This window comes from Eulemur rufifrons, chromosome 29 (assembly GCF_041146395.1).
Source record: "Eulemur rufifrons isolate Redbay chromosome 29, OSU_ERuf_1, whole genome shotgun sequence".
In the NCBI taxonomy this organism is placed as follows: Eukaryota; Metazoa; Chordata; class Mammalia; order Primates; family Lemuridae; genus Eulemur; species Eulemur rufifrons.
Window position 1 is genome coordinate 99,834,970 of NC_091011.1, and position 26,054 is coordinate 99,861,023.

The 26,054-nt window shown below is 57.5% G+C and overlaps 1 protein-coding gene across 1 annotated transcript in view; it reads right to left on the reverse strand.

Moving 5' to 3' along the window:
- The window catches only part of PTPRN2 (protein tyrosine phosphatase receptor type N2), a 484,073-nt gene that overhangs the window by 20,128 nt on the left and 437,891 nt on the right, over positions 1-26,054 (reverse strand). Inside the window, exons 15-18 of the mRNA XM_069461720.1 lie at positions 21,085-21,158; positions 14,716-14,793; positions 6,485-6,604; positions 4,537-4,703 (exon numbers count right to left, since the gene is read on the reverse strand). Of these exons, the coding sequence (XP_069317821.1) occupies positions 4,537-4,703; positions 6,485-6,604; positions 14,716-14,793; positions 21,085-21,158 (439 nt within the window). The remainder of the gene's footprint in view (positions 1-4,536; positions 4,704-6,484; positions 6,605-14,715; positions 14,794-21,084; positions 21,159-26,054) is intronic.

Here is a 26,054-nt window from a genome sequence, read left to right on the forward strand (position 1 = left end):
GAAATAGCATCTTCAACAGCCTTTTTTCTCTGTCGGCTTTGGGTAAGGACATCGGGACTGCAGAGAAACCTCAGTGAAGCCCAAGACACGTCCCTTCCGTTTTTATGAGTTTGAGTATGTTTAAAGGCAAACTCGATTGTGCAGATTTTAGGTCAGAAGTTCTGAGAGTTAACAATGAGCATATATTTAAGATTTCATAACCAGCCCCTAAATCAAAACTGAGGGCCGATTTAAAATTCCCTGTGTAAGCTCCACGTTTTTTTCTTTATGAAAATTCAATGAAACAACTAGACATATTTATAAAGTACATCAAAGTTCTCAGTACAATATTTCCCAATAAATTAAAGACAGGATCTTGGCTGATGGGAAGGGGAGAAGTGTGTGACGGGGTGTGCTCTAAAATGTGCTGCACACACTCCCACAGCACAAACACGAGCTAAAAATGAAGAAAATGGCCGTCTGGAGCAGAGATGGGGAATGCCACGTGTCTTTGCCAAGGCTGAACAGAGAGCTGGCAGTGGAGCTCCAGCCACGGCGGCTTTGCTGCAACCCGTCGGCCAAGGCGGTGGGTGGCCGTGGGGGGAGGCGGGCGCCTGGAGCCAGTGGGCTGGGAGGTGCTTTGATGCCATGGAGCCCAAATGCCAGAGCTTTTCTCCTTCTTGCTCACTTGCTGCAGAGTTAACAGAACGAGGCCCTTCTGACGTGGGTCTGAGTCCCCTGCCTGGACGGCACAGCGGGAGTTGAGTGCGGCTGCAGGGCCTGCGTAGGACACGGCCACCTCCAGGCCACGGCCAGAGCCACCTCCAGGCCACACTCGCTCCGTGGCTGCCCTCCTGCAGGGACCCACAGCGCCGTGGAGCTGTGGACCAGCCAGAGACACCTGCCAGCAGAAAGGCTCGCGAACAGGTGAGACAAGCCGGTGGCCTGGCAGCCACACGTTCCTGTGCAGCCTGTCACTGCCGTGGGGGGTGCTGGGGCGTCAGGCTCGGGGGGAGAGCGGAGAACCAAAGCGAGCCCCTTAGAGCCGCAGCGCCCGCGTGCCAGGAGGCCTTCTAACTTCCTGGTCTTTGCAGAATGCACTTGGGAAACAGATCCTCATTTCTACTCCAAATTCCCCGTTCCTGACTCAGGCCGGGAAAGCATCCTGAGTTCCGGCTGAAAACCGATGCTGGGCCCCAGGGACGCACCTCGGGGTGGGGGCCTCTACCCCAGTGAAGACTGTGTGTGCACATGTGGGCTCATGCGAGTGTGTGCACCTGTATGCACACGTGTGTGCGTGTAGAATCAAGCACCCAACCGTCAGACCGAGTCTGGGCTGGCTCTACTTTGAAAGGCCTTTCGCCTTCGAACAGAAGGTCTCAGGGGTCTTTCCCGGTCTCTGACTCTTGCTAATCTGAACGGCTCCGGCCCTGCACCTCCGACTTCCCGCTATCTCAGACGTGACGTGCACTCTGGAAACACTCAACGTCTGCACGTCCACACGCTGGTCAACCACTAGCGTCTGCTCATTTTTCACAATGGGACCAAACACAGAAAAAGGTACATTAGCAATAACAAACAGATACCCGTTTAAAAACTGTCCTGGTTTGAGAAAACACTAATTGGAAGAAGTTGGCCGTGTCTGATTCACAGGCTGGTCAGCTGCCTCTGGCAAAATGCAATAATGACGTCTCTGGCTAAGAAATGTTGCTAAAAAGCAGATTCCTGGCTACTGTGGCCACAACTTGCTTCTGCACACCTGTAATTCCTGTCTTTATTTTATTTTATGGTGTACTTAAGATACTATTTTCCCCAGCGTGTTGTGGCTGCCTGCCGTGGCAGCCCCAAGAAAGGTCTAGCTGTGATTTTCACGCTCACAGCGGCCTTCAGCCCATGCCAGTCCTGTTCACAGACAACCACAGACACGCGAGCACATGTGCAGGGTCAGTACAGCGTGGGGCGCGGCCAAGAACTTTATTGCAGAGAACCATGCGTGTCCTGTTACACGTGGAGCATCACAGAGAGAAAAGCATGACACGGCACGGTGAGCCCAACGTCCGTCGGTCGACCCAAGACGCAGACCGCAGGTGCTTGCGAGGATGACACAGAGCTGTCGCCCTTCACTCTGTGAGAACAACCGCCAGCAAGCAAAGGTCTCCGACATGAAGAAACATTGTATCATGTGCGCTCCGACAGAAGGAAGTTGCTGAGAAAGAACGATTAGTGATACAAACCGACCCCCGGGCCACTGAGCGGGAAGGAGCCGCCATGCGAACCGCCAGCAGGCAGGGTCAGAGGTCGTTAGAGGCTCAGAAAAGGGGCTTCCCACATTGCCCCTGCAGCACGGTCACAGTTTCCAATGATCACTTTTGTGACTATGCAACTGGGCTCATATTACTAGCTGCAACATCACAAAAATGACACTGGCCACCGCTAATTAGCTGGCAGAGTAAGGGTCTGTCGTTTTACAGTGAGCGGTTAGTGCGTGCGCCGCACAGCGAGGAGAGACGCAGAGAGAGAAGGTTCCAAGCAAAGCCCTCACATGTGATGCTAATTATCTCTTAGCAGTTTCTCTTTAAAGTGTAAATGTGCTCCCTCTGGGCTCCAGAAATGTTTAATTATGCATCTGGGTGCCTGAGAACACACCAGGCCGAGTGTGAGAGCGGCTATTGTTCAAAGAGAAGAACCCGTGGTGGGAAAGGGCCGGTGTCTCCAGACGCCCTCTCACCTTTCCGGCTGCTGAAATGTGGGTGGCTGTTTTACACAGAGAACCCCCACCAGCTGTGCGCCTAAGCGTGAGGCCCTCAGAGAGCGCGATCACCCAGGCCAGCGCCCGGGTGACGTGTGGAAGGCGGCTCGGACGTGGGCAGTGCCACCTGGACCAGCCAGGAACCTTCCGTCCTGACCAGACTTTCAGAACTGCGTCTGGGGGCTCGTTTTCTTTCCAATTTAACAAAAAGCTTCCTAGCCCACATCTCCTTAGCCCCTGGAGCACGGGGATTTGGGGGACCCACTTGTCCTTTATGATGCATTGTGCCCACAGAGGGCTGGTCACGTGGACGCCCAGTGCCACATACGGGTGTGGACACAGAGGTCTGCCCACACGCACGTGTGCACAAACACGCGGAATCGCACGGAGACGGTGTGAGGCTGCCCCTGCGTCTCTGCAGCTCACCGTTTTGCCAGTGCCGGCTGCTTTGCGCAGGGTCTATTCAGGGAGCCGTGCGAGGCTTCCGCATAGGCCGTCTGCAGACGTCAGCTTGGATGGAGACAATGTATGTAACGGCGGAAGTCAGGGACTGGGAGGGAAGGTGTGCAGTGGCTGCTTTAGGGTGTGTCCGGGACCCTGGGCCCACCCTCTGCGTCCCTAGGGGAGGGGACGGAGTGCGCAGGGGTCACCGAGTGCGCATGAAACGTGGCGCCAGTCACGTCTCTCCTCGGGGAAGTGTGTCCACATGCTACCGGATCCAGAGAACGATTAACATAAAAAACTGGTTTTTCAAAGTAGACTAAAAGGCAAAAGCAATAGTATCATAATAAGCTTAAGCATCTGTAACACACAAATTCAAGAAATCCAGAGGTCAGTCTGCAACCCCAGCTTCAGGACAGTGCTGGCCTTTCCACCTCCCTCGCGTGGCGGAACTGTAGACCCCAGACGAGTGACGTCAGAGAGGATCTCCCACGACAGTGTATGATGCTGGGTGACAATTTTGTTATTTTCTAATTCCTTGTTTGAATATTTATCTGGTTTTCTCAGGAGGTAGATTTTCTATCAGTTAAATGTAAGAGACGTTCTATAAATTTAGAACTCGGCTATTGACGCTGCCTGACAATTTCATTTTCTTTTTAGTTGTTTATTCGTTTACTACCATTAAACGGCCAATGTGAACCACTTATCACCGAGTGTGACGGACCATCCAGGTTCTGTCTTACATTATGCTTCCTTTGTGCACAGTTTTCCCCTGTAAGAGTCTAGCATCCATTTCAAGAGTTCAATGAATACACTTTAGAGGAAGACAACTCGCTGGGTGACTAGCTCACTAGAGCAATGAACAAAAACGGGAATTTTTTTTAAACTCTAAATTTCAAAACAGCACTAAAATATATATGTACAGTCCTGTGCTGGCTGTATTCAGGCCTCCACCCGAGATCACCCGTCCACTGAGAACCTGGGCCCACACCTGTCAAAGCTCATCGTGAAATGTGAGCAGGTGAGTGTCCAACTAAAACTCGGAGCTTCACTCGTCAATGCCCCGTGACACGTGAACTGCAGGACTCTGTGTCCAGGGAAGAATCTTATCAAAAATAATGACCGCATTTCCACTATTCTAAGATGCCCGTCCCCCCAGATTTTGACACCTCTAAAACTAGAAGCTATCTCACAATCGATGTGCACAGTCTACACCATCCTCTTCCCCTCCCTTCCCGTTGTCACCAAGACGGTGCATCTGGTAGCCGGTGGCATCTTAGAGACGAGGAACCCTGGCGTTCGGTCACACGCCCTGGTCTGACGGCCCCCCTCTCGTCACCGCTCTGCCAGCGGGCTCTTGGTCATACCTGCGGAAGTCCAGCAGCGACCTCGCGGAGGAGGGGACGCCCTGGTCATACCAGCTCAGGAAGTGGAACTGGGTCACCGTGCGCGTCTCGTTGGTGTGCAGGTTCTTCAGGTAAAAGCTCCTCACCAGGAAGTCCTCACACCAGATGTGCTCGGAGACCAGATTCACCTGGACAGAGGCGGGAGGCAGGGAGACAAGCGCAGGCATCACGCACCCCACGGAGCCGGGCCGGGGGAGGGGCGAGCGCCGCGAGGAAGGCTGGTTTCGGGTCAGCGGCCCCTCCCACCTGCCCCGTTTGAACACAGCGTGTGCAGACGGCTGTGCGTGTGCGTGTGCGTGTGTGAGTGTGCATGTGCCTGTTCAATGTCACTCGGGGGCTTGATAGGCAATTTATTTATTTATTTAGGGACAGAGTCTCACTCTGTCCCCTGGGCTAGAGTGCCGTGGCGTCAGCCTCGCTCACAGCAGCCTCAGACTCCTGGGCTCAGGCGATCCTCCTGCCTCAGCCTCCCGAGTAGCTGGGACTACAGGCGTGCACCACCATGCCCGGCTAATTTTTCTATTTTCAGTAGACACAGGGTCTGGCTCTTGCTCAGGCTGGACTTGAACTCCTGACCCCAAACGATCCTCCTGCCTTGGCCTCCCAGAGTGCTGGGATTACAGGCGTGAGCCACTGCCCTTGGCCCCAGGCAAATAATTTTAAAAATACGTTACAATCCAAAACTACTCCAGGTTTTTTTTTGACTTTTGTATTTCCAAATCATAAACCCTCAAGAAAAGTAACCGGAGAAAAATTACACTTTTCAGCAAAACCATCAACACAACTATGTGTTCCTCCAAATGGTTCCCGTCTCACTGAGACGTCACCAGGGGCAGCGAGCACCTGCGTGTGCAACAGGGGACAAGGGCCAGGTGGACACTAACGCAGACCGAGCCCAGACGCTGCTCACGTGACCTGAGCGCCACACTGCGCTCTAGAGTTCGTGCTTACACTCTAACACGTCCTGCCGGGGGGCTTTGGCATTCTGACTAGTTCTGATGCCAAACAGAACCAAAGGTGCATTCTAGGACTTGTTTAAGTGCCCGGGTTTATTTAGTTCATTCTTGATGTGGGCAGAAAATCTAGCAGGAGGCCGGGTGCGGTGGCTCACGCCTGTAATCCCAGCACTCTGGGAGGCCGAGGCAGGTGGATCCTTTGAGCTCAGCAGTTTGAGACCAGCCTGAGCAAGAGTGAGACCCCCGTCTCCACTAAAAAATAGAAAGAAATTATTTGGACAAGTAAAAATATATAGAAAAAATTAGCCGGGCATGGTGGCGCATGCCTGTAGTCCCAGCTACTTGGGAGGCTGAGGCGGGAGGATCGCTTGAGCCCAGGAGTTTGAGGCTGCTGTGAGCTAGGCTGACGCCAGGGCACTCTAGCCAGGGTGACAGAGCAGGACTCTGTCTCAAAAAAAAAAAAAAAAAAAAAATCTAGCAGGGGAAATAAACTTGTTGGCAGGTTGTCCTCAAATAAAAAGTTTGAATGGTGCAGACACAGAACTCGCAGGGCGCCCTGGGCAGACCCCAAGGCTCAGGCGGCAGAATGGATGAGCTATTGAGGAGTGGCCGGGCCCTTTCGGGAAAGGACCCCACTCAAGGGCCTGCCTGGGTTGTCGGGCACCAGGACCACACTGTCAGGGGGATTTCTTTTTATTCTGTCAGCATTTGGATTTATAAAATTTAGAAAATGAAAACCACACGCTTTACCCCAGGGCACAGTTCACAACTGCACAGCTGTCGGGAGTGTCTGGTCTCTGCCGGCCTCGCTCCCTCTGAGGACGGGCGGCTGACGGTCCCCGCGCAGGGCGTGCTCCAGCCTCGCGGGGGGACTGGCTAGGCCACCGCCACCTGTGTGAGTTCTGTGCAAAGGAGGACGGGGATGTGGGGGCAGGTGCGCCGTGTCCGAGTACCTCGTAGACGTGGTAGAGGCTGGAGCCCTCGTCCGGCCAGTAGTGGTGGCACTGCCTGACGCCGTTCTCCGCGAGGGGGGCCAGCATGACAATGACCGCGCAGCCGCTCTCCCACACCATCTGCAGGCAGAGAGAGGCCACGGCCACAGCGTGACTGTTCTGGTCACGGCGTGGCACGTGTGACGACTGCACCAGAGACACAGTCCAGATTTATTCCAGTCACAGGAAATTTATTTCATTTTCATTAGACACATTTTCTCTGCAGCTGCTGGTACAGCTCTAAAGACACTGGCCCCATATTTTGCATGTTCCATGAAATATTAAAAAACAAATCTAGTGCATTCATTCCACACCATTTGAAACCTCCTCAGTTCCCTGTTCGGCTGTTTGACTTAACTCTTGATCTATGAAGGAAACTTTCCGGACTGCAGCACGGAACAGACGGCAGGCAGACCGACGCTGCGGGAAAACATTCCCTTCCACGTGACGGAAGTGCCACCGGCTGACGCCTCGTTTTCTGGTGGTTGCCGTTATTTTGCATGACCAGAGAAGCGTTTTGCTTCGTGGAGCTGCCGTCCTATCAGAACAGGCACTAAAAGGTCTCTTTTCAAAGCACATCACAGAAAGCAACGTTTTACTGCTGGAATTTCATTTACTTACGCCAAAATATTGCAATCCTATTCAAATTAAAGCAAATCCAAACCTGATTCACTAATTCGTAACAGCCACATTGAAAACAGCTCCCAGACACAACTGACACAGGACGCACATCCAAATGCACGGCAATGACACGGACAAACGTCCTCCAGCCGCGCTGCTTTGCCAACACAACCCACAGTTCTGTGGCTGTGAACCTGCACGTCAGTACTTACGGCATGACTGCTCGGAGCCATTAACTCTGTGGGGCACGCATGTAGCATTTGGAGACTCTGATTGGCATATTAAATTGCAGGAGTGAAGAGGGGGCTACTCTTCTTGCAACGGGTTACGTTAACTTCACAGAAATATTTACGAGCAACCGCATTTAGATGGAAACTTGGGATCCAAGAGAGCTTCTATTTCTCTTCAATATAGATATAAAAATCCAACTAACATCTTGTTATTTAGAAAGTACACATATCCCAAATACAAGATGCCTTCTCATCACCGTTCATGTTATTAAATCCTCCTGTAAATTATATTTTTAAAATCAGACGTGTGCACGGTATTCTCCTGGAACAGTCACTGATGTTCCCATGTCGTCCATGCCCGTAAGGCACTCACTGTGCGCCATTCATGCCGGAATTCAATGGAAACTACTGACGTGTTTACAAGAAACCCACAAATGCGAGTGAATCATGCGTGAACGCGCACACTCTCTCTCCCTCCATGCCAACCCGACAGGCCGAGACTCAAAACGTGCTTCTCACTTTAAGCTTCTCGGGCGCCCAGACCTGACGTCCACAGCGGCACCTTCCCCGCGTCACAACTTAATGTGCCCTTAGGAGGCGGAGAAGCCCATTGAAGCCATGATGAAAATGAGGGAAACACAGGCTTTATGGGTGTAATAAAAACACAATGATCCAGACCATAAACCGATCGTCTAGCGCTCTCCTGCGCCACCCGAGTGTGACATTCCGGAGCCCTCGCCTGCAGAGTGTCCTTGCGGCGGGGCAGCCTCTCGTCACCAAGCCCGTCCCAAGGCCTTCCCCGCTCTCGGAAGACTTGGTGAAGATTAAATCCAAATGAAACATAATTACACGAGCAATCCCAACGGCACCCGGGGGAACAGTGTTTCTTTTTAGGTCACTGTGTGTGGAAGCAGAGAGCGGAATTTACTAAACCCAGCGAACAGGCGGCCGCTCGGGAACCAACGTCACAAGCTGTCCGCGGGTCCGGGTACGTCACCGCAGGTCCCTGGACTCCACACGCAGCGCCCCACCCCCAGCCCCCGGGGCGGGGAACCGGCCCTCGCCGTCCGGGTCCTGCCCTCGCCGTCCGGGTCCTGCCCTCAGCGCCCGGGCAGCTGCACCGCAGAACAGGCGGGAAAGTTTACTTTGGATTTTGGTGGGAATACAGAATATCAGTGAAAATTCCAGTCCACGAAAGTTCAATTTCTAAACAGGGAGAAGTTTCACTACTTTCTTTCTCCCTGGCTTGGTCTTTGCGGGTGAAGTACAGGAAGGAGCTGTTGTGTGACCGATGTGATGGATCTCAAACCGTCTCCTCCAGGAAGGACGTAACGACCCCAAACCCCATTTGCTCTTGGTGCAGTCCATCGGACTGGGCAGTTCATGGAACTCCAGAAACGGCAGTTTCTACACTCTCTGTGTGGTTAAGTATCAGAAAATACAACACTTACGGTTACCGCTTGTTTGACACCCTAAGTGAGCACCTGCTATGTGGCAGGCGTTTGGCTGCAGACTTCAGAGAGGACAGGGAATCCCTGCCAAAAGCAGGGTGGCGGAACGTCCCTGTCCCTGGGTGCCACTGCCTTCCGCGGCCACCGCGGCGCTCCAGTTTGCAGTTACAGGATCACTTTTCCCAGGCAGGAAGCAGGCGCCGCCAGGCCTGGCTCAGAGCAAAGCCAGCAGGGATTAGAAAGCAGCCCCCCGTGCGGGACCCCGGTGTGAAGTCTGGGTGCCGCGCTTCAGAGGAGAGTTTGAAACGCCCTGTTCTGGGAGCTTCTCCCCAAATGCACTGACCCTGCCTGCGAAGTCCACCTGGAAGGCTCCAAACGTCACAGCCCTGCATGCCTGCGGGAGAGGGCAGCCACTCCTGTAGTCCCACCGGCTCCGTCACCGTGGCGTGGGCTGGAGGAGGCAGGCGGCTCTCGGCTGTCCGAGAACTACTGCGAACGCCGCTGCCGGCCCCTGCAGAGCCAGCCCGGCGTGACTCCCTCTAAGACGACACAGAGCTCCTGGTGACAACTACAGCTAAGCCACGCTGGAGTGGGTTTTCCGTACGGTTATTCCGGAGCAAGCAGGTGGGAAAGTTAACATTCAGTAACTCCGACGCTGACCCACACGTCGGCTGCTGTTTGACCCAGGGGAGTGAGTCTGCCGACGGCTGATTTAAAGGCCGCACTTCTCTTTGCTGCGGGTTGAACTGCATCCTCCCAAGCGACGTGCCGAAGCCCCACCCGGTCCCGTGAACCTGCGTGTTTGCACACGGAGCCTTTGCAGCCCCAGTCGAGTCACGATGCGGCTGCACTTGATGGGCGTGGGCTCTGGCCTGGCCGACTGTGTCCATGAGAAGGGGACACGCCACGCAGGGCGCAGACCGCAAGGAGAAGGCCGGGGGGAGACAGGCAGCCATGGCGGGGACGTGGCCTCGGCCAAAGAACGCCTGGGGCCGCCAGAGGCTGGGGCCCTCGGAGGGAGCGTGGCTCTGGCGACACCTTGATTTCCGACTTCTGGCGTCCAGAACCGCGAGAGGATGCATTTTCGTTGTTTTGAGCCAGCTCGTCTGTGGTACCTTGTTGCTCAGCCCTGGAAACTAACTTACTGTTTGTGCATCCGCGCGTCACCCGCCCACCGCGTCACCCGCCGGTGCTGACAATGTCAACTCTGCCTAAGTCTCGTGCTGCAGTGAACTACCGCAGAGAACAGACACAGGGTCTCTTCACCAGACGTCCCTTTTGAGCACTAAGTATCTAACAAGCAAACAAAAATCAAATAACCTGGCTTAACAGCAGGCCAAAGACCGGAACGCACGTTTCTCCAAAGACACACACGCCACAGGCGCGGGGGAGGTGCTCAGCCTCGCCGACCTCCGGGGAGACGCACTTCGCGCCCTGGCGGGCGTCCTCGGGGACAGACGAGTGCTGGGAGGACGCAGAGAGAAGGGAGCCTTGCGCGCCGGCGGTGGAAACGTGAGTCAGTGCGGCCGTCATGGGAAACAGTCCCGAGAGTCTTCAAAAAATTACAACTAAAACTGCCACAGGACAAGGGAATCCCACTTCTGGGTCTGTCCCCAGGGAACTGAGGCCAGCGTTGTGGGCCCGCGAGAGCCAGTCCCTCAGGTGTCCGAGGGCCTCGCGGGGCCAACAGCCACTGCTGACCAGAGACCTCACCTGGCTGCTCCAGGACCCGCACGCGTCTCAGCCCGGGGCTCCCACAGCCGCCCGGACCCACGGAGAGACGGCAACTGCCCCGACCAGCCGCAGCTCAGCGACCGCGTGGGCACCGCGGGGGCTTCGCGGTGGAGCCGAGCCTCCTTCGCTGTCTGGGCGTGTCCTTGTCCCACACGAAGGCCGTGCCTCCCAGGCTGCCAACCGGCTGCTGGAGTGGAGTCTCTTTCCGCTAAGTCCCCCCTCGGAGAGCCTCTGTCCATGGCATGTGGCGCACACACCGGCACCGCCACGCACACCGCGGTGCTGGTCACGACGCCGAGACACGGACCAGCCTCTGTGGCCATCACGGACGGAGGAAGATACGTGGTACGTGCAGAATGGAATGTTACTCAGTCCTAGAGCAGGACGCTGGTCACCTTCGACAGCGTGGGTGACCCCGAGGATGTGACGTGGAATGTGGCAAGCCGGCACAGACAGACCCCGTGGTCCCACCTTCTGTGGAACCTAAAAGCCTCCAACTCACAGGAACAGCGTAGAACATCACCGGGGTCAGCGCGGGGGCCACGGGGAGGTGTCGGTCAAAGGGCACAGACGCTCAGTGACACGAGAAGGCTCCGGAGGCCTGACTGCGGCACAGTGACCAGGTCACGACGCACGGCCCGTGGGAAGTGTGCGGAGATGCAGGTCTCGGGTGTTCCTGCCACACACCGTCAGTGGTGACGTGTGAGGGGGGCGTGTTCACTTGCTCGACTGTGGCCGTGGTTTCGCCGTGTGTGCACACAGAACACCAGGTCATACACCGGAAACACGAACAACTAAAAACTCTCTGAAGCACCATGAAGACCAGTCAGAGGGACGAAGAGCCACCTGGCACAGTGACACGCTGCAGCCGCTTCTCTGCAACCACCCCTGGTCCCTCCAGGCAGAAAACTTCTCCTCCCTCTACCTAGATCTCTTATGATATGTCCCTTCCTGTCCATGTCCTTGTCTTCTACCAGACTGTCATCTCCTTAAGGACCAGGTCCTGGCCTGGCAGCGGTGTCTCCCCCCACGCACCTGGCAGAGTGACCGGCTGTAGTAAATGCTCAGCTGAAAACAATACGTGCTTTTAAAAACAGACCATCTGAATGTTCACGAGAAGGGACATAACTCAAAGAAAACACCACCAAAGGCTTGCGCTGCAGACGTCCTTCCAGGACTCGGGTAAATGTAAAGGTTTTCTTTTCTTTCTTTCTTTCTTTTTTAAATAAGCGTGTTAACCGCCTCAGGCTGAAGCTGCTGGTGCGTGAACACGGCTTCTCCTCCAGAGCAGGGTGTGTGTCCCGCAATGCCGACCGCACGGCTCACTGCTGGCGCCCACCGCGCCGCGCGGTTGAGCAGGGGGAGCCCGCCCTGTGGTGGAGACGCCGGCCACACTGAAAACGACAGGGGGTCAGTCACCGAAGCTCAAGAACACCTGTGTTTCACTCCTCGCGCGCTTGCGACGTCAGTACACTGTAACCGTGTGCTCCGAGAGAAGTTGGAGAAGAAACTGCGTGTGACACGTGTTCACGGCGGGGGGAGGGGGACCAGGGAACCCACGCGACACACAGGAGCAGGATGGTCGGGTGTTTTCAGCTGCGATCCATGAAAATCAGCTAAAAAAGAAGCTCAAGGTGTGTATTTCTCACATGAGTCTAAGTTCACGTGTTCACGTGTGTGGCGAGAGGCCACCACACGCACGACTTGGACAGAGCCTCGGAGGCCACAGTTTCCAGACTCCAGCTGCACGCGAGGTCGTCTGAGAAAGGTTTTCTTTTGTCTTTAAAGGTTTGCAAATTTACGTGTAGAAAATCCAGCAAGACTGAACATTTGAAATAAAACGTCTGGGAAAATCTAGGGCATGTTGTTAAAATACATACAAATCATGGAAATGAAGTTTTTCCTAAGAAATTAACCATGAATTAGCACAATTCTTGTGTTTCCCTCTGTTTTAATAATGAATCTGCAAGTCGGCGGGTCCCTAAGCAAACGTCCCTGCCCACCTCCCGCCACGGCGACATCTGTGAACCCTCCTCGCCCACCGTCGGAGGGCAGGAAGGACAGCCCAGGTGACTCGTCACAGGCACCGAAGAGCCGGAGGGGTCTGGGGACATCCTAGAGCTCCAGGGTCACGCTGCTGAGGGGAACCACACGTCCCAACCGGAAACCGTGCCCCCAGGCTGAACGTGATCTGAGCAGGACGGGGAGATTGTGGTAAGCGGGGTCTGCCCTGGGGGTCCAGACATGCGGAACCCCCGTCCACTGAGGCCGGGCTGGGGCCGTCTCTGATGCTCCGAGGTCTGGTTCCCTGAGGCTGTGACCAGGGCGGCAGCCTGGGGACAGGCCACGCTGTGCCGTCCGGGGCTGCCCCGTTCCCACCGTGCCTCTGCCGGCCCACACGGCGACACAGACAGACAGACAGATGGACAGACGGACGCGCCTGCCACGGGCCCGGGCGCCCAGTGCTGCTGGCACACACTCGACCCGAGCTCTCGCGCCCTCCCCACTGCCCGGAAGGAAAACCCTTTAGACTCTCTGGGTCCCCCGCGCACTTGCTCAGGCTTTCCCCTGACCACAGCAAGCACTGTGATCCGCAGGTGCTAAAAACAAAAAGCTTTATTTAAATCAAGCCTATCAAGTTTGGAAACAAGAAAATGCATTTCCCCTGCTAAGACCCTCACAGATGCTTCCAGAAAGTGGGAACTGCAGTCAACAGGGGGGCTTTTCTCAGCGGGGGGCTGAGACCGCTCGGTGTGAGCACTAACCGCACAGACGCACACCCGCTGCTCGGGGCGGGCACCCTGCGCCTCTCCTTGGGCTGTGCCGCGGCCCGGTGGCCAGGCGGGGGGCTCCGATTCCGTCCTAGAAGTCACCCTGGTTTTCATGCGGGGGGCAGGGCTAGGTAGGAATGCAAGTTTCCCTCGTGGCTTGGCCACCGGCGGGCTGGGGATCGCAGGCTTCCCATTCCCAGGGTGACGACACTTCTGTCTCCGGGGGCTGGGACCTCACGTCCCTGACTACATCTCACTTCTGCAAACACTGAGGCACCTGAGCTGGGCCGACCACGTGGCCTAAACCGGTTTGGAGGTGACATCCTGAACACCCACTCGCCTTGGCCGTGGAACAGGATGGTGACACCTGAGTGTTGACGTGCTCACAAGGCACTCAGCGGCCCTCAGTAAATACTGGGCCCTTCCAGACTCTTCCAGAAAACCCCTGCAGGGACCGTCCGCAGGGGCAGGAAGAGGAAACTTCCCTGATTTAGGCGGAGTTGGGAGAGGGCTGGCTGGGAGTTGAGAGGGATGTGAGGCGAAGGGAGCGGCAGGGTCTGGAGGACAAGTGAACGTGCCCACCTGTCACCGGCTCATCTGCGTCCCCTCGCCCCCGGCCCAGCTGGAGGACGGCGCCAGCTCCAGTGACACGGAACAGCTCGGTCTCCAGATTGACCTGCTGCCACAGCTCGGCGGCTCCTGTCCCTGCTTCGCCCCCGCCGCCGCCACGGAGTGGCACTTCCTTCTCCTGTCTCTGTCCCCGGCTCGACTCTCCCCGGGGGAGCCCTTGTGGCGTGTTCCGGGGACGCACGGTAGGAACTTACTGCTGCTGCTGCTGAGGAGGAGGGTGCGGCCCGGGCAGGGCGGGAAAGGGCGGAGGGGCTGTTTGCCCCCAACTCTGCTCCCATCGGCCGACGCCAACGTCAGCTCCCAACGCCTGGGCCCGGTCTGGGGACCTGGGGCTGTGCCCGTGAGAAGGGGACAGCCTGGCCTTTAGGACGTGTTACAGAGACTCCGCCGAGAAGGTGAACTAACTTGGGCACCATTTTTTAACCTTCATAGATAAGAGGGTGCATTTGAATAAAATATAATGTAAGCATTTACTAACTTCATTTTTCTATTGCATAAAACGCAATCGTAAAATGGCTAAAAAGGAAAGATCTGGAAAGCATTAAATCTCTCAAAGGGGATTTTTTCACACTCAACTTTTGAAAAAAAGATTGATAATAAAAATCCTGAAGGACTCACATAAATTCTGAAATCAGCTCACATCTGCCGGACAGTGCAGACCAGGTGCAACTGGCTTAACTGAATTCCAAGACATCATTCCTGACCCATTTATTAAAATCTTTCTGTAAGAAGAAGTTTTAATTTAAAAAGTTCACCTGCCAGAAGTCGGCCACGGTGGCAGGAAGCGGTCCCTGGGTGGCGATGTAGGCGGGGCTCCTGGGGTCGTGGTCCATCTGCGGAGACAGGGGCAGCGAGAAGTCAGGACAGTCGGGACAAAGCCCAGGGCTGGGCGGCGAGCGGCCCGTCCCCCACCCGGTGCCCTGCTGAGACCCGGGGGTGTCGGCCCCCTCCGAGCCACCACGTCTGGAGGCCTTTCCCGCCCCGGAGACAAGTGTCGCGGCGAGAGTCAGCTCCCTCCACGGGTGGCCGCAGCCACGCGGGCTGCGTTTCCACCACGCAGGGACTCCAGAGCGGCTCAGCCAGGGAGCCAGTGTGGACGGGCCCTGTGTCCACCCCGTGCTCAGAGTCACGGGCCCACCTGTTGGACCCGCAGGTGCTAGTGGGGGAGGGGAGGGCACCGTCCACCCAGCCCCCGCAGTGTGGCCGGACTCCCGTGTCCTGGCAGGAATCAACACCTACACCCTGAGAGCTTCCTTCTTTCTGTTTGTCCTGCAAAGGGGACCCCGGCACAGTGGGCTCCTGGGCCTGTGTCTGCGCCCCAGCCCAGGGCAGCAGGCTCTTCCCGAGACGGGGCCCAGCCCTTGGGAACCGTTTTCCTTCCTATCAATATTTCTCCCCACAGAGAAACGCTGGCACGGGCTCCGGCCTGCTGATTGGCCCAAAGGCAGCCTGCTAGCGCTAATAGGGAAGTTGGCTTAAAAGACCTTTTTTTTTTTTTTTTTTTTTTTTTTTGAGACAGAGTCTCACTCTGTTGCCCAGGCTAGAGTGAGTGCCGTGGCGTCAGCCTAGCTCACAGCAACCTCAAACTCCTGGGCTCAAGCAATCCTCCTGTCTCAGCCTCCCGAGTAGCTGGGACTACAGGCATGCACCACCATGCCCGGCTAATTTTTTCTATATATATTTTTAGCTGTCCATATAATTTCTTTCTATTTTTTAGTAGAGATGGGGTCTCGCTCTTGCTCAGGCTGGAAAAGACCTTAATTGTAACATTTAATTCACAGACTGACTAAGCAGGGAAACAACTTAAACAAAGCAAAACCGAGAGCAAAGTCTTGGGCAGCGGTAGGACCGAGGCAGCTTGCTGGGGGCTGTCCGGGCTCGTCCCCAGCTGGCAAGCCCAGGCCACCTGGAAGAGGACAGGGAGACACCACGTCATCTTTGCCACCCCCAGCGTTCCCTGCACCCCCCGGAGGGCCTGCAGCGGGCGACCCCAGAGGAGAGCGTGGGCCGTGCCGGTGGACCCTCGCCCCGGGTGAGACGCGGCCGACCCGGCGTGCACAGCCCCTCGCTCTTCCGTGTCTGGAACTGGGATTTGCTCTTTTGGTATCAGGTTTGAGTAAACATTTTAAATGCTTTGTATTTAAAGATAATTATTAAGAATACATTTCTCAGCCCAGTGAAATGAGACCGTTTTAACCACTTGGACTTCTAAACCGACACACGAGTAGGGCCCAGCGTCACCTCCAAACAGGGCTTTGCTTTTGGGCTTGGGGAGGAGCCGGCAGCGATCCCACGAGCCCGCACGCAGCCGCCGCGCCGCAGAGACGACGGCTGTCAGCACGAGAGAACACGCCGGTGCCCCTCAGAATTACTGCTCCACAGAAGAGGGATTTGCACAAAGGAGCAGCTGCAGGTAGGTTACTCTAACAGAACAACAGTGCACGCTGGCTGGGGGTGCGGGGAGAAAGGCTTTTGTGCATCTGATTTAGTGATTCGTAATTAAGACTGGACCTCGTTTTGAAATTCACCACAACACACACAATACAGGTAAAATGATGTTATTCTCACTGAAAGCCCCAATTAAAATGTTTCAGTAGAAAAACGCTTAGCAGCAATGAGGAGTTTTGATTTTTTGAAATATGCATTTGTTGGGGTGACAGCTATTTACAGAGACCCCTGTCTCTTCCTGCAAATAGTTACACACAAAAAGGAAAACTCCGCCTCCTTCTCAAATGTGCTTTTTGCCCAAAGCAATTTCGACAGCAACACATGTTAAAATTGTGAGCATGTTCAAACTAGCACACTTAGTTGCTTTCAAAATGAGAAATATGCGATTACAAGTAAAAATCTGGACCGGGTTCCGGGAGGGTGAAGAAGGCAGCGTTTGTGATGGGTCCGAATTGTGCCGTTGTCCTGAATTCCTCAAACCCATCACCGGCTCAATACCCAGGGCAGGAGCAGAGACAGCCGTGGGCGCTGGGAGGAGGTCTGGGCACGGGAGCCGGGAGCCGGGAGCCCTCGGCTGAGCTGGAGGGAGCCCGGAGTGGGCAGACTTGGCATCAGTTTAGCAGTAATTCAAACGACAATCACAACCGTTTCATCCCATGCCCATCCTGCAGGGCAGAGATCGTTCTGTGCGTGTCGTGGTCCATGCAGTTTTAGCTGGGCAACAGCAGAGCAAATGTTTAACCAAACACACAGAAGTTTCACTACCTGTAAGATTTTCGAGGCAGGATGAGTGTGTTTGGGGGCTGTGAACCAAGTTTCTCCGGCACCCCCGAGGCCCCGGCGCAGCGATGTGGGGACGCAGCCTCCTCCGCGCGGTTCCTGGTCCGCCCCCTCCTTTCCTGCTCTTTCCATCTCTGTGTGGTCACTTCCTACCTGCGCGAATGTTACGTTCCCACGAAACTGCACGGCCGCGGGGACAGGTCCGGTCCCGTCTCTGGGCCTCAGTTGTGGCGTCAGGAAGGTGGGGGCGGCTGGCGAGGGAGGGGGTTGGGCAACGCGATCTCTAAGTGCCTGTTGGCTCTGGTTCCACGCGCACGTATGTGCACAGACTCATCTGTGTGTGCATGTGCCTCAGTGTCCTGGGGTAGCCTGGGACCCTCGGTGCAGGCCTGGACATCCACAGAGCCTGCGCTGTCAGGCGGCCTGTGGCCGTGCACAGGTGTGGGCGTGCGGGAAGGACGGTCCCCGAGCACAAGGTCTGGGTGCGTCCGGCAGTGCTGAGTGGCCGGCGCTTGAGGGGTGAGGGGGCAGGAAGTCCCGCAGTGACACCCTGCCCGGGGAGGCCGCTGTGACTCACCCAAGTGACCCCTCGAAAACAGATGTCAGAGGGCAAGTCCGATTAACACTGTGACTTCACTTTTACTATTTTTTCCAGAAAAAGAGAAACAGTTTGCTTGTGCTGACTCTGTTGCCCTCTGGAAGACGGACTCTTAGGGAGCATCAGATGAACGGGGCACGCGTGAGGCGCGTCCCGCACATTTCCAAGTACGTCGCTTACAAACCGCCTAGTGATTTGCCTTGAGCTATGGGATGGCAATTATGAAGTGAGCGTGGGTGACGGGTTTTATCTTTAGAAACTCTAATCTGCATCTAAAAACTTAGCCACATTTCCCCCGATATTTCAAATAAAACTGGTTTTAGAAGTGAAGCATCTGGCACATGGAGACCCTGGGACTCGAGTCCTGCAGCCGTGAGGATCTCGAACACAGCGGTGAGGCGGGGGCCGGGGACGGGGGCCAGTCTCCACCCCACACCAGTCCCGCCTCCCGCAGCCTCGACCGGAGTCTCAGAAATGACCCGGCCACGCGGGCGGAGGCGCGGCCACGCCCGTGCTCTGAAGTCTTGCACGGCAGGAGTGTGCGTCACCTGTGTCCTGCTCTCTCCCTCCCGTCACCTCCCCTAACATCACAGCAGCTTTCACAGACGCTGTCTTGAAAACACACATCAGGCCTGAGTTGTCCAGTCGCTTTGCCGGACACCAAGTCTTAACGTGGGAATTTACTGGAAAATTGTAGCTTTTCGTGATCAATGGGAGACTGATTTATGAACTATTATGAATTATTTTTCTATTTTATTCTTCTACGTTGAGATTCATTTAAGGTAAATAGTGAATATAAACCGTATTATACACACAGATGTTTGGCTGTAAATATTTTTCGAGAACCGAAGAATCGGCTCCCGCATTTGGCCAATTTCTTACGATATCGAGTCTCACTCTTTTCTGAGAAGCCACTTGTCCCACCTGAATTAGTCACATGCCCCCTGAATCGAAACTTCACAGTTTTTTCTGCTTTAATAAACAGTGGGATGAAGATTAAGCTTATTTTTCAGTGTCACTGGGACTTTCAGACTTGCTCCCGGTAGTAACACAAGTGTGCCGCGGGCTTTGTGCTAATGGCACTCCTCGGTGAAGACCGAGCGAGGTTTCACACGCAGCTGACGGGTTTGTCTCCCAGACACCCTGGGCAGGAGAACAGAATCCCATTTGCCTTCCCGGCCTCTGGTTTAAAAGGGAGGATCGCACGCTGTTTACTGCTGGGTGACTTCCCTCAAGTTTAATGAGGACTGAGGACAAATAAGACAGATGCAATTATCGCGGTTTTGTTCTGCACAGCCAGGGTCTTCCCGCGCCGTGACTGCGCTTCCCGTTCAGCTGCTGCGAGGAAGGCCATTATCATCGTAGCTTCAGTTGTTTCAGAAAGAAGAGGCACTGTGGATCTCTTCCAGTTCATTCTTACAACCCCAATTTGCAAGAACAATTGTGGTAAGAAATAAAGGAGAAACACACGGTGCCATGAAATTGCTCCCGTCTCCCGGCCTCGCCACTGCCGGCTCCTGCCCGCGGGGCCTGGAGGGCGGCTGCGTCTCTGCCGGCGGGAGGGAGGAGGAGCCGCGCAGACCCGCGGGACGCTCCCTGCCCTCAGCGCGCAGAGACGCCGTCCACGGCTGCTGAGGGGCGTGGCGGCTGCACCGGCACCAGCGTCCTCGCTGGGATTCGGCTGACGCGGAGCAGCTCGGACGCCTGCAAACCGGGCCCGGGCCGTGGGGCGAGTGGGCTCGGCTGCAGCGCTGGGCTCCGGCCTTCCAGACCCGTGAACAGCGGCTTTGCTTCTAGTCCCGGCCTCGCCAAACAGCTCAGCTCAGGGAAAAGGGCCTCAGCGGGGAGAAAACAGGTTTTCTTGCTCTTGGTGCTGGGCTGGCGCCGCGATTGCCTGGTGCAGGGACTGGCCGGGCACTGCCAGGCCTGACTTCAGCACAGAGGACGTTCTCTTCATGAAACGGGAGGCTGGCAAGGCAGCGAGGCTCTGGCTTTATGTTTTGAATTAGAATCGACAGAAAAATACTAAATATATCCCATCTTATTGAGAAAGACTCATTGCACGGCTCCCGCTGGAACCAGGCGGACGCCGTCTTCGGGGTCGGCTCTGTGGAAGGGAAGGGGCGACTCCTTCCCGACAGGTCACATCGACGAGAGTCCGGGCTCTGCGGGTGTAGACAAGGCACCAGTCTGCTTTTCACTCTGAATTCACTTTCCAGAGCCGAGAGCGCTTGCGGTGTGGCCATGCGGTGCCGGGAAGTGTCACCAGCCCAGGGCACGGTTGCACTTGTGATCAGAAGGGCCAGGGACTCGCCCGGCTTCGAGGGGCTGAGACCAGACTGTGGGGTGCGAGTCGTGCCTGGGGGCGACTTGCGCCTCCCTCGGCCCTGCCGGGCGGCCCCCCGTGGTCGCCGCTTTGATTGAATGCAACGGTGGGGTTCAGTGAGACCCTTCACGACCCGAGGATCACCGCAGAGACCTGAGAAACACCGCAGCCAGCGTCCACCATAAATCTGCACCAGGTCGCGACCCCTGACCGCTGGCTCAAAATGCCGTCGGCCCTGGTCTCTGAGCATCCTGTCGGGACGGCTCCACCGCACGTCCTCCCCCCATGGCCGCCCCCCTGCACCCGGGCAGCCCCCAGTCTTCCAGAACCCTCTCGGCCCCTGCACCACCCCCTCCTGCTCTTTGCTTACCCAGGGCAGCTTCAGCCTGTCCCTTCAGTCCCAGCCCCCGAGGTTCAAGATGGGGAGAATGTTCCGGGGAGGCCCAGCATTACAGCGGGGCGGCAGGAGGAGCCGCCGGGTGTGGGACCCCTGAAGCTGGGCCGGGGTCACGGGCTCACACCTCGTGGTGCAGGAGGGCTGCCACACCCGTCCCCAGCGGCAGGGACACGCCCACCCTCCCCACCGCCGGGCGTGCCGGCCCCCAGAGGAGACGCGGCCCCCACACACATTCTCTTCCTCACGAAGGAAGGATCCTGCTGCTGGAAAAACCTAGAAGAAATGAACCTACGACTCTGCAGGTTTGGGCCTCATTTCCCACCTTTCCGGAATAAGCAGGGGGGAAGTGGTTCCAGGACAGGAGGAAGCCACTGACCACGAACCTTCCCTAAAAGCCTAGAAGGTTCTGTTCAGGATGTGGCTCTAGGGTCCCCTCTGTTCATGGGGAGGCGGCAGAGACTCCGCACAGCTCAGGGCCGACTCCGCTCCCACCGAAGCCCCTCGGCCCCCACCCCTGCGTGGTTCCGCCACGTCCTGCTCCCCGCGGCAAAGCCAGCGCCCGGCGCCGCACTTACGATGGGGCTGGCGTTGATGTAGTCCGAGCTGCCCGGGCCGGCGTCCCGTCTCAGCAGGACCCTGCAGTGGTCGTCTGCAAGCAACAAGAGCAGGCAGTCAGAGTCCGCACGGCCCCCGTGTCACTGCCGCCGTCCCCGTCCCCGCACCGGCCGTGGCCCTTCCCGCGCAGGCGGGCGAGCGGGGGCGGGACCGGGCCAGGCTCTTGCGGGGCGGAGCCAGACTCCGTTTGTCCCACCAAAGCCCAGTCCCAAGGTCAGGTGTCCGTCTGCGAGATGCCACAGCCTCTGCCTTTGTTTACTTGTTTGTCTTTAAATAACGGACCTGTTTGGCAACACGCAGTGAACAAATATAAACATCAGTATTGACCAACAGGCCACCGTCTGAAATACACGGTTTTGTGGTCGATAAACGGTTAAATCCTCGAGATTACGGAATTTAGTTTTATGAGGAGAGTGAGAGACCAGACGCACGTGAGAGGAAGGCGAGGACGAAGTGGTGGCCCCAGCGTGGACCCGTGGGGGACTGGGGCTGCCGTCGGCCGCACCGGGATCTAAGTGCCTTGTGTCCGAGTCACGGATTAGTTTAAGTTTCCTTCTGGAACATTCCCCCCCTGCTCGCGGCCACACCCCTGCTCTTGGCCTGTGTCCAGGACCTTCACAGGGTGACCCTCAGGGGGACCTCGGAGGCTCAGGGGGGAAGCTGAGGGCCCTTCCTCCTCCCCTTCTCTGGGGGTGCGGCGGGTGCCCCCGGGCAGGCAGCCAGCTGGGCCCAGACTCCTGCGGCTCTGCAACCGCCCGCGGGGGAGGCCTCTGGGGGGGACAGGCCACCTGCTGGGGACAGACAGACACCGGGCGGGGCCTCCAGAAGCCAGGCACCCGCGGCTGTGCGACCTTCACCCTGGCTCTGCCTCCCCAAGGTCCCCGCAGACCTGGCCACCGTCGGCCACCAGGAGGAAGTGGCTCTGGCTGTGGGCAGCTCGGTGGTGGCAGCGAAGCCACAGGGACTTTGCTTTTATTTGTGTTTCTTCCGTTTCTCTCGCAGATTCTGCTGCGAAGCTTGGTGAGTCTCCTGCCCGGCGGGCCCAGGGAGGTGTGGTCTGCGGAGACCCCACACGGCTGGGTGGGCGCCGGCTGAGCCCTCTGCAGGGTTGGGGTCAGCGCCTTCCAGCAGGGCCAGGAGGGGAGGGGACGTGTGTGCTGCTGGACGTGTTTCCGTGTGTGTGTTTATACCCACTGCCGTGGAAGCTTCCAGATCATCCCAGCAGCTCTGAGCCAAGGTGAACGGCACAGAAACCTCACAGAGGCAACGGCTCCTGCACAAATGTGTTCTTGAGGGAGTGAAAACTGGCAGTAGCGGGAAACTGAAATGGAATTTACCAGGAAAAATCGGCCGACTCTGACATCCAAACCCGCTGCAAACGCCACCCCAAAAACTGAGTTCCCGAAGCCCAGTCCGCAGCGCGGCACCCCACAGACAATCGGAGCAAGACACAGGCTCCGCTCAGAAGTGGGGGCCTGGGCCTGCTGCTGCCACTTCCACAGAACTCCACAATCAAAGAGCAGGACTTCTAGCGGCTTCCAGAGGGTTCTGCAGGGTCACCTGAGCGCTGCCTCATTACACGTATTTTCAACACAGCCAGTGTCGGCACTGGTGACAAAGCAGCGAGGACAGCCCCCGACTGCCGGGGAAACCTTTGCAAAGAGCAGGGCCGGGGCGAGCGGGGATGGGGGAAGAATCACAGCCAGAAGCTTCCGCTCAGGGGAGCCTCGGAGCAGGGACGGCAGCCCAGGGGACGGGCACCAGCTGCATTTTCTCACTAGAAAATTAAGAAAATGCTTCGTAAGTCTGGGAGTCCGTGAATGCAGGGGTGAGGCACCGATGGGGCTGAGTCTGCGCAGGACAAACACCCCGGACCAACTCGCGGTTTCCTCCCTCCCACCGAGAGGCTGGCAGGCGACCTCGTCTCCAGGGCTGCGTTTGACACAGAAACAAAGATAATTTTCACGGCCACCTTGCAACGGTTTGGCAGAGGCTCGCGTGCGGGCCCGGCCGTCTGGGAGGCAGGTCGGGGCCTTGGGGGTCCGGCAGCCCCCCATGGGTCCCCCGTGGGCGCCGTGACTAACCCCACAAACCCAGTGGCTTGAAACAGCACAAGCTTCCCTTCTCGCACCCTGGAGACCTGAGGTCCGGGAGGGCTCGGGGTGGGCAGGGCCGGCTCCTCCGCAGGCCCCTCCGGCCCCGTCCTCGGACCAGCCCAGCTGGCGGAGCCGCTGCCACACCCCACCGTCCCCCCTTCCACGCGCAGCGCCCTGTGATGACGCTGGGCCCACCTGGGTACCCAGTCTAACCTCCCTGAGTCGAAGTCAGGTGCTGAGCACACCCGTGCCACGGACGGGACACGCCCACGCTTGCAGGGGTGAGGAGGCGTGTCCTGTCGCCACTGCACGACCCGCCAGTCTCAGGGTCCCTCGCAGACAGCACACCTGGGCTCTGTGGCCCCAGGCCTGTGTCACCTGTCACAGACCACGCGGCCGTGGACCACCTGCCTAACTGTCAGAGTTGTGGTCCTAACGGTGACCTCACGGCGGTGACGTCAGCGCAGCTAAGACCAGGTGCCCGGTGTCCTTTGGCGGCACAGTCCCTCCCCGGCGTGGCGGCTCCGCAGGGAGCAGAAACGGAGTGACCAGGAGAAAAGGCAGGAGGAAGAAGGATGGGCGGGGGGGGCCCACGGCAGGGCCCAGGTGTCCCCGGGGAGCAGCCTGGACGTGTCCCTGCGGTGTCGTGGGGACGCAGACACACTGTCTCTCAGGGAAACGGGGCGGGTGAGCCTCCCGTGGGCCTGGCAGAGTCCCACACGGGCGGCTTGTGATTGTCTGGAAAGGGAAGCTGGGCGCTGGGAGAAAAACAGCTTCGTTAGGGTCAAGTCAGGTCAGGGAAAACATCAGGGGCAGCCGTTTTAAAGTCAAAAGGACAAGAGAGAGACACAGAAACCACAATGCCGTTGTGAACCTTGACTGCATCCTGGTCAAGTAAACAAATGAAACAAACGACCAACGGGAACCGTGGGGACCACTGACACGGTGCTGCGGGCCGCACTGTGCCCCTCACCCCCGTGTTGAAATTCTCAGGGCCTCAGAGTGAGGCTGCCCTTGGGGACAGGTTCTCCAGAGAGGCCATCGGGAAAGGGGAGGTCACGAGGGTGTGCCTGGCCCAGCCCAGCGCCAGGCCGGGACCCCCTGCACGCCCAGGAGAGAGGCCTGGCGAGGGCCCACCTGACGCCCCCTGACCTTGGCGTTCCAGCCTCCAGGATCGTGAGGAAACAACCCCCGCTGCGTGGCCGCCCCGTCTGCTCTGTGACCTGGGCTCAGACACTCTCGGGGGACTCCTGCTCACGTCTCGGTGGCACCGTGGGCCAGGAGTTGGAGCAGAACATCGTGCTCTTAGGAGATACAGGCTCGGGGATTTCAAAGTCATGATGCCTGAAACTTTCTGTGGAATAGTTTGGCCGAAAAACAGGCAAAGCGCACACGTGTATCACGCAAACACGGCACAGCGCCGGGTGGGAGTTGCTGAGTCCGGGTGGGGCTCGCGGGTGACCATCAAATGGCCATTCCGACTTCAGTCTCAAAACTTCTGTAACAGAAGTGAGGGAGAAAACCACGCCAGGCCCGCCGCGGCTCTGCTCTGGGAAGAGGGTCCCCCGTAAGCGCGTGCGGGGAGCCGGCCGGGCCCTCTCGGGGGCTGCGCCGGGGGTGACGCCGCCAGCCCCGCAGCCCCTCACCCGGGGCGGGTTTCTGGCCGTCCTTCCCCTCTGGTCCGTGCCCGCAGAGGCTGTCAGAGGACAGGCTGTCAGAGGACGTGAAGGGACGTGTGGGGGGCGCCTGGCACCGTGGCTGACAGGGACGTGCCGGGGACGAGCCCTGGGCCACCGCGGCCATGGTGCAGTCTCAGCTCACGCAGCAGCTGCCCAGACACGCAGCGGAGGGGACGGCCGGCGTGGAGGAGGGTTTGCTCAGCGCTTGTCCTGCTGAACACGCTCTCATCACAGACTTGACGTGAAAACATGTTTACAGAACGAGCAGACGGCAGGAAGCGAGAGGGGAGCTGACACGGCGAACAGGATCCACAGCCTCCTGCCTCTGAGCAATCGGGTTCCCGGGGTGGACGCAGTTCGACTCCGTTAGAGCAGACACGCCCGCCGGTGTGAGGCTGGGGCCGGGCCGGGCTCAGCCACAGTCCCCGGGGAGGGACCCGGGACCTCAGTGGGCCGCAGCCCCTACGGGGGCCCCTGCGCGACGAGCCCGGCCCACAGTGAACGGAGACGCATACCGCGTTCGCGAGAGGAGGCCGTGCACCCAGCGCTCTTGCCCTCCTGGAGGACTGGCCTTTCTGGGCGCAGAGCACGAGGGTGTGTCTGGAGCAGAGTGGCAGCTGCTGGCCGGACGCCTCCCAGGCCCCTGCGACCCCCCAACGCTGGGATTCTGTGAGTAGAACTGGACCGTGAGCGGCGAGAGGTGAGAGGTGTGGACAGCTTTGCCACACAAGGGTCAATGTCCCACAAACCTATTGGTTTGGCTTCAAGAAAAAGAGTAGGCGGGCGCAGTGGCTCATGCCTGTCATCCCAGCATATTTGGAGGCCAAGATGGGAGGATCGTTTGAACCCAGGAGTTACTCGGGAGGCTGAGGCAGGAGGATCGTTTGAGCTCAGGAATCTGAGGATGCTGAGAGCTGTGATGACGCTACTCACTCTACCTGGGCCACAGAGTGAGATCCTGTCTCAAAAAAAAAAAAAAAAAGAAAAGAAAAGAAAGAAAAGGAGCAAAGGGAATATAAAATCTGAACTTGGAGTGGCTGAGCCGTGTGCAACGTCAGCGCCCTGACTGACAAACCAGCCGGCCCTGGCTCTGGTGTCGGAGGCCCTGAGCAGCTCAGAGAAGGTGCGTTTGCCGCTGTGGTTTAGAGACGACGC